General features: G+C 42.4%; 1 protein-coding gene across 1 annotated transcript in view; it reads left to right on the top strand.

Moving 5' to 3' along the window:
• Positions 1–7,879, top strand: part of EDC3 (enhancer of mRNA decapping 3) — a 74,598-nt gene that overhangs the window by 39,972 nt on the left and 26,747 nt on the right. The window contains exon 4 of the mRNA XM_012801928.2: positions 2,972–3,307. Within this exon, the coding sequence (XP_012657382.1) occupies positions 2,972–3,307 (336 nt within the window). The remainder of the gene's footprint in view (positions 1–2,971; positions 3,308–7,879) is intronic.

Here is a 7,879-nt window from a genome sequence, read left to right as displayed (position 1 = left end):
TATTTTTTGGTTGCAGCCGTCATTGTTGTTTTGGCGGGTCCGGGCTGGGGATTCGAACCCGCCACCTTAGGTGTATGTGGCTGGCACCTTAGCCGCTTGAGCCACAGGCGCTGAGCCTTTTCACTGAATATTTTATCAAATTATCAGAACTAGAACTTAATCCAAACTTTGACTAGCTTCTTATTGGTTCACAATCTGAGTTGTTTATGATGTCTCAACCATTCGTCCTTACCTTCATAATTTTAGTCGTCTTTGGTTTGTTTTCGGAGTCCTAAATTGTATCTTTAGTACCATCACAGCCTTTTCCTGTACCAGTGCAGGAAGGCTTGGGTGTAAATTATATGTCCATAGTACACATCTTTGAGAATAATTTAATATTCAATCTTGCTGATATTGATTAATTTGTTAAACAGATATTTATTGGCTGCCTGCTATGTGCTTTATGTGCTAGAAATCAGTATGTATAAACATTTGACATGCATGGAAATTGGGGACCTTGAAAAGTTAGATGACAGATATGAGATTATATAACATTTTAATGATAGAACTGCAACTGAATTCTAGGTCTTCTGATTCTTGGTCCTTTCAGTTGTAAGGAGCTTGCTATGAATAGAGTTAGAGCAATATAGTTGGCATGGCATGTGGCGGGGGGGTTTGCTTGTGATTGTTCATGGCATGTGTGAAGGGGTTTGCTTGTGATTGTTCTAACTGCTACTTGAGTGTTTTCAGTAGGTGAAGGACTCAGTCTTTCAAAAGGAAGTACATTACATTTATTTAGACCTCGGTAGAGGTTCAGTTAGGCATACTGTTGACCTTTTCCACTCTTTCAGGATAGTCAGATGGGAATCAGCATATACATTTAATTCAAGATTCTCTGGAAATGGATGGTATGGAGAATTCTGTGGGGCCTTCTCCGTTGGCTGCTAGAGTAGTTGTTGACTGATGTGTGATAGCCAAATAGGGTCTCAGACAGAGGGTGACTGGCTACTCTGGTGTTGATGTGGATCTTGGTGTGGACTATATAGGATCAGCCCAGTATGGAGTTTGTTGTTATTTCCTGATTCAGAAACTGCTTACTTGAAGAGACAAAATTCTGAGAAAAAGAGATCACATTAACCAGAAGGTCTAAAGACATGTTTGTAAGTCAGAATACCAGTGGTAGCTATATACTGGCTCAAGATATGGGATCTTTTTTTTTTTTTGAGACAGAGCCTCAAGCTGTCACCCTAGGTAGAGTGCTATGGCATAGCAGCTCACAGCAACCTCCAACTCCTGGGCTCAAGCGAGTCTCCTGCCTCCGCCTCCCAAGTAGCTGGGACCACAGGCGCCCACCACAATGCCTGGCTATTTTTTTTTTTTTTTTTGGTTGCAGCCTTCATTATTGTTTAGCGAGCCCAGGCTGGATTCAAACCTGCCATCTTAGGTATATGTGGCTGGCGTCTTAGCCACTTGAGCCACAGGCGCCAAGCCAAAATATAGGATCTTTTATATAAACTAAGGATTCTCTCCTACTAGAGTCTTCCCTGAGCTCAAATAAAAAATCAAAAGGTGTTTGCTAGGTAAGCATAGAATTAAGAGCCAAGTGAATAGTATCTTCATATAGGCTTCAGGTTGTGAGGACTTGGCCTTCTTTTAGTCAATGGTATTTTTTTTTTTTTGAGACAGAGCCTCAAGCTGTCCCCCTGGGTAGAGTGCTATGACATCACAGCTCACAGCAACCTCCAACTCCTGGGCTCAAGCTAGTCTCCTGCCTCAGCCTCCCAAGTAGCTGGGACCACAGGCACCCGCCACAAGATCCGGCTATTTTTTGGTTGCAGCCATCATTGTTATTTGGTGGGCGGGGCTGGATTTGAACCTGCCACTTTAGGTGTATGTGGTTGGCGCCTTAGCCACTTGAGCCACAGGTGCCGAGCCAGTCAATGGTATTTTTTCTTAAATATCTGGACTTTAAATTCAAATCACCCTATTGAGTCAGAGTGCCCTTCCACTTATTTTCTTGATATTAAGTTGCCAGAAAAGCTTCAGTTAGCTGGGTGTGTCCTAGCACCCTGGGATGCCAAGGTGGGTGGATCTCCTGAGCTCATGTGTTTGAGACCAGCCTGAACTAGAGCAAGACCCTGTCTCTAAAACTAGCCAGGTCTTGTGGCAGGCACCTATAGTACCAGCTACTCAGGAGGCTGAGGCAAGAGGATCACTTGAGACCAAGAATTTGAGTTTGTGGTGAGCTATGATGCCACAGCACTCTACCGAGGGCAACAAAATAAAACTCTGTCAAAGAAAAAAAAAAAGCTTCAGTTATTACCAGTTTCCTTATAAAGAGAATAAGTAGTTAAGATTTCTAGGATTGGGATTGGTGCCTGTAGCTCATGGCTAGGGCGCCAGCCTTGTACACAGGAGCTGGCGGGTTTCAATCCAGCCCAGGCCTGCCAAACAACAATGACGACTACAACCAAAAAACAGCTGGGCGTTGTGGTGGGCGCCTGTAGTTCCAGCTACTTGGGAGGCTAAGGCAAGAGAATTGCTTAAGCCCAGGAGTTTGGGGTGGCGCCTATGGCTCAAGGAGTAGGGCACCGGCCCCATGTGCTGGAGGTGGTGGGTTCAGCCCCAGCCAAAAACTGCAAAAAAAAAAAAAAAAAAGCCTAGGAGTTTGAGGTTGCTGTGAGCTATAACACCACGACACTCTACCCAGGGCGACAGCTTGAAACTATGTCTCAAAAAAAAAAAAAAAAAATTTCTAGAAGTGCTGCTTATTTTATATTCATTAACTAGTTGTTTGACTAATATTTGAAATATATTGTGCACATGAGATGTGGGGTTTGTGCTATTTAATATAATTTAGAAGTAGCTAACCTCTACAATTTTTACTTTGGTTCCTGTAACACTCTCTGTAAGCAATGAATGTACTGTCTTTTCCTCTTCCACTAAGCATTTTCTATAGGCACACTGACTTTAGTCCCTCTTTTTTTCCTAGGGTCATCTAGTAGCAGGCACCCAAATCAGGCAACTCCAAAGAAAAGCGGTTTAAAGAATGGTCAAATGAAGAATAAAGATGATGAGTGCTTCGGGGATGATATTGAGGAGATCCCAGACACAGATTTTGATTTTGAAGGGAACCTGGCCCTTTTTGACAAGGCAGCTGTATTTGAAGAGATTGATACCTATGAGAGGAGAAGTGGTACCCGTTCCCGAGGCATCCCAAATGAAAGGCCTACTCGATACCGCCATGATGAGAATATTCTGGAGTCAGAGCCCATTGTCTATCGACGGATCACAGTGCCCCACAATGTGAGCAAGGAGTTCTGCACAGGTGAGTCTCACCAGGTCTCACATCACACTAGTTACTCTGCTCTTTCTGTTACACTTGAAACAGAAAGACCCAGTTTCTGAGTCAGAATCTTCTAATAGGAATTAAATGGCTTAGTGGTTGGCCCAATAATATTGTCCCTTGGAGATTGTGACCTACATAGCAGTCTACTGTTGTGGGGGGATAAATTCTCTACATAGCTTTATATCCTTTATCTGGCAGGATTTGGTTTGCTGTTTATTTAGTGCTAGCTTTATGGGCTGGTACTAAACCATTAAAGGCATAGGAGCTATCTAGATTCAGTCATCAGATCTGTCTTTACTTAGCCTTCCCTATTACTGCTTATATGTTTCACTGGAAGTTCAACTCTTTTTGAGTTCACTGTGTTGCCCTGGGTAGAGTGCTGCAGCTTCACAGCTCATAGCAACCTCAAACTCTGGGGCTTACGTGATTCTCTTGCCTCAGCCTCCCAAGTAGCTGTGATTACAGGTGCCCACCACAACGCCTGGCTAGTTTTTTGTTGTAATTGTCATTGTTGTTTGGCAGCTGGATTCGAACCCTCCAGCTCCAGTGTATGTGGCTGGCACCCTAACCACTGAGCTACAGGCACCAAGCCACAACTCTTTTTTATTAATGATTTGCTGATTCAAAACCAGTTGAATGGCTAGCTGCAGCTATCAGTTGTGTCAGTCCATTCCGTTCCATCCCATTAAAAAAAAAAGTTGAATATGAATGATTGAAATCATTGGCTGAAATTAGGATTTCATTGAATTACATTTGTTTACCATTCTGTCCTTATTTCCTATTAAACCTGATCATTTAATTTTGCTAGTTATAACTTCTATGTAACAAAGTAGTGCCTTGCTAATTATATTGATATATGGTAGTGTAGTTCTGTTACCTCAGTGATGTTTAAGTTCCCTCTCTCCCTCCCTGCCTCCACCCCTCCTTTCCTCCCTCCCTGCCTCCCTCCTTCTCTCCTTCTTTCCTCCTCTCCCTCTCTTCCCCCCTCCCTCCCATCCTCCCTCCATTCTTCTTATCCTATTAGACTCTTTTCTTCAAACATATGGCATATGAAGCAGATAAAAGCAGCTGTGGGAGAGGTGGTTCACCTCTTCCCTGTCCCCATTTCTGCCCCCAAACCATATTATTAATTGGGCTTTTTGGATCACGTTTTGAAAACTATTATTATTGAGTGATTCTAAGAACTAAAGAGGAAATCATAATAAATCATCGTTTTAGTAGAGAGATGGAACTGAGTGTAATATTTTCATTTTGGCTTGAAGTTTGGAATATAGGGAATATAAATCTTGAATGCTGGTTACTATTATAGGAAAAATTAGAGACAGCTTAATTACTTTTGGAGGAAAGTCAGACATGGCTCTTTTTATAGACAACACTAGAATTCTGTTATATTTGGTTTTGTTGAGTATAGTAGCATGTGTTTCCATGTTAAAAAGAAAATAGGCAGACTGTCAAGCTAAAAAATACTGCTAAATGGTTTCAGTCTTTCACTAGAAGACTCTGGTAGGTATGTCTCTTTACTAAGGTAATTTTCATAAGTGGCAGTGACAGTGTGACTTGCTGAACTCCTTTGATTTTTACTGTGTGTGAAGGCAGACAGCCTGGCTCGGAATCAGGTTTAATTTAAATTGCTAGTTTTAAGCCTTTCAGAGGCAGTTATCGTCCTTAGGTCTGGTACTATTCCCAGATCCGCCAACTATCCACCTCAGACGGCTTCCTTTTTTACTGCTCTCATTTGTAAATTAAGCTGCTCCTGCTGGTAGCTCTCTACATCATAGTGCAGGTAATGCTGCTGAGGTTGTTGGATTCTGCAGTATGTGATGTCCCTTAAAAAATTTTTTTTTTTTTGAAACAATGTCTCAAGCTGTTGTCCTGGGTAGAGTGCTGAGGTGTCATAGCTCATAGCAACCTCCATGGGTAGGCTACACAGATGCTGGTGAATAATGTGAGTAAAGGGCAGTGTGGGAGATTGGTCATTAGCAAGTTTGGCCAGAGCAGAGAATTTTTGTGGGCAAGAAGAAGGCATTAAAAAAAGCTAGTTTGGCTCGGTACCTGTAGCTCAAGCGGGTACGGCACCAGCCACATATACCTGAGCTGGTGGGTTCGAATCCAGCCTGGGCCCTCCAAACAACAATGACGGCTGCAACCAAAAAATAGCCAGTTGTTGTGGTAGGTACCTGTAGTTCTAGCTACTTGGGAGGTGGAGACAGGAGACTCGCTTAAGCCCAGGAGTCGGAGGTTGCTGTGAGCTGTGATGGTATAGCACTCTATCCAGGGTGACAGCTTGAGGCTCTGTCTCCAAAAAAAAAACTAGCCAGGCATTGTGGCAGGCACCTGTAGTCCCAGCTACTTGGAAGGCTCAGGCAAGAGAATTGCTTAAGCCCAAGAGTTTAAAGTTGCTGTGAGCTATGATCCACAGCACTCTACCCAGGGTGACATAGTAAGACCCTGTCTCAAAATAAGAATAAATAAATAAATAATAAAAATAGCTCTGGACCAGAGCACAGCAGACCTTGTGTGCCAATGCTTGTCATACAGCCATGGGTAACACCTAAAGGATTTTGGATGGGAAAATGATATGGTCCAAATCTCTTTTAGGAAGATTGATCTTGTAGGATTCTGAATGGAAGAGAGGGAAAAGGGAAGAAAGAGCAGAGCAGGACCACTCATGTCCATGATATAACTAACATGCTAGGGGTTTGGACCATTGAATGGAAAGAAACACAAAGATGTAAGTGAAGTGACAGGGGAATTTGATAGGCTGTAATGATTGAAAACAGGTGCACAAGGATGCGTGTGCAGGAGGATTATAAGGCATCCAACCTGTGGAGCAGGAAGAGTGGCAATGACAGTCTAGTTGTTGTTAAGAGTGTATGAGTCTATAGTGGACAAGTCTATGTGGTTTTGTGATTTTTTTTTTTTCCTTCTGCGTTGCTTTGTGACTGAGCCCAGAGAAGGCAAATAGAAGAGCTGCCACATTGAGGGATAGAGGAATAAAGGAGTTACTAGTCATTATGGGCTTTGAAGAGGAGGATTCAGGAAAGTCAGGGATTTGAGTTACATAGTTATGCCATTGAGCTGGTTTTCTTTATCTGTAAAGTGGGATATTGCTTGTCAATTAAATCAGATTATGTAGAAAAACAGCTAGCCCAGTACCCACTTGTTATTTAGTAAATATTTGACTTCAAATGTGAATTTGCAAAGGCTACCTCAGTAAGATTATTTCAAAGCATCAATATTGATCAAATACTCACTATATGCCAGAAACTGTTCTGGATACTTGGGGTAAGTCATGTTTCATCACTTCAGAAGCCTGGATTATAGTGTAACCAAATGTGTAAATATACAAATAATAGAAAATATGTATAAGATTTAGAGGTGGCAAGTCAAGGTTTAGAGGAAGAGGAGGGGTAGGACCTGGTTCAGGAGAAACAACATCATTATAATCGTAATAGCTGATGTTCATTGGTTATTAACTATGTTGTAAGTACCATTCTAAGCACTTCATGTGCTTATCTCAATTTTCATGGCATTTCTGTGAGATTGTATTATTATCCCATTTTGTGATATTTCCATTTTCCTGTAAATAATGTTCAGTACACTTTTATCAAGAATGACTTAAAAGTGACTCAAATTCTTCATTCCCTAAGTTCTACTACATTCTACTCTCCTCATGAGCCTTCCTTTTGGGTAGGCTTCCTATATAACATCCGCCATTAGTTTTCTACTTGGAGATTGTGACTGATATAGCAGTCTCCCATTGTGGGGGGATAATTTCTATTCTGTCTTCAAGTACAAGTTCAAGTCTGAACTCCAGTACTACATACCTATTCCTATTTCTCTTGGGAAAAGCAGTTCTGGTTCCTGCTCTGAAAGGGGTAGACAGCAAAGCCACAGTTGATTTGTTCCCACTGCTTTCTGGCTCTGCTTGTCCCATCTTTGTAGTTAAGTCTTTAAGCCTCAGTGGCAGTGTATCTTGCTCTCAAAACAAGTTTGGCTTTCACCATTCCAGGCTGGCATTTGTCTGGGATAGTTGGCATTCTCACTGTCTCTGAGCCTTGGCTACCTCTGCTTCTTGTCATCATCAGTCCTTCTAGAAACTTTCTAAAGCTTTTAAGACCAGCAGTACTTTTTGTTTGTTTATTTGAGACAGTCTCAACTCTGTTGCCTGAGTTAGAGTGCAGTGATGTAGTCATAGCTCACAGCAACCTCAGACTCCTGAGCTTATGCAGTTCTGCCACAGCCTTCTGAGTAGCTGGGATTACAGGCTCACTACACCCAGCTAATTATTTTTTGTAGAAGGGAGGGTCTTGTCATGTTGCCCAGGCTATTCTCAAATTCATGGCCTCAAATGATCCTCCCATCTCAGCCTCCCCAAATATTGGAATTATAGCCCTGAGCCACTGTGCCTATGTGACCAGCAGATTTTTTTTTTTTTTAGATGGAGCCTCAAGCTATCCCTCTGGGTAGAGTGCCATGGCATCACAGCTCACAGCAACCTCCAACTCCTGGGCTCAAGTGAGTCTCCTGCCTCAGCCTCCCAAGTAGCTG

The sequence above is a fragment of the Otolemur garnettii genome, unplaced genomic scaffold, assembly GCF_000181295.1.
Source record: "Otolemur garnettii isolate 467f Iridium unplaced genomic scaffold, OtoGar3 scaffold00011, whole genome shotgun sequence".
NCBI lineage: Eukaryota > Metazoa > Chordata > Mammalia > Primates > Galagidae > Otolemur > Otolemur garnettii.
The sequence above is the reverse complement of the archived record's forward strand: the minus strand, read 5'-3'. Positions and strand labels throughout refer to the sequence as shown.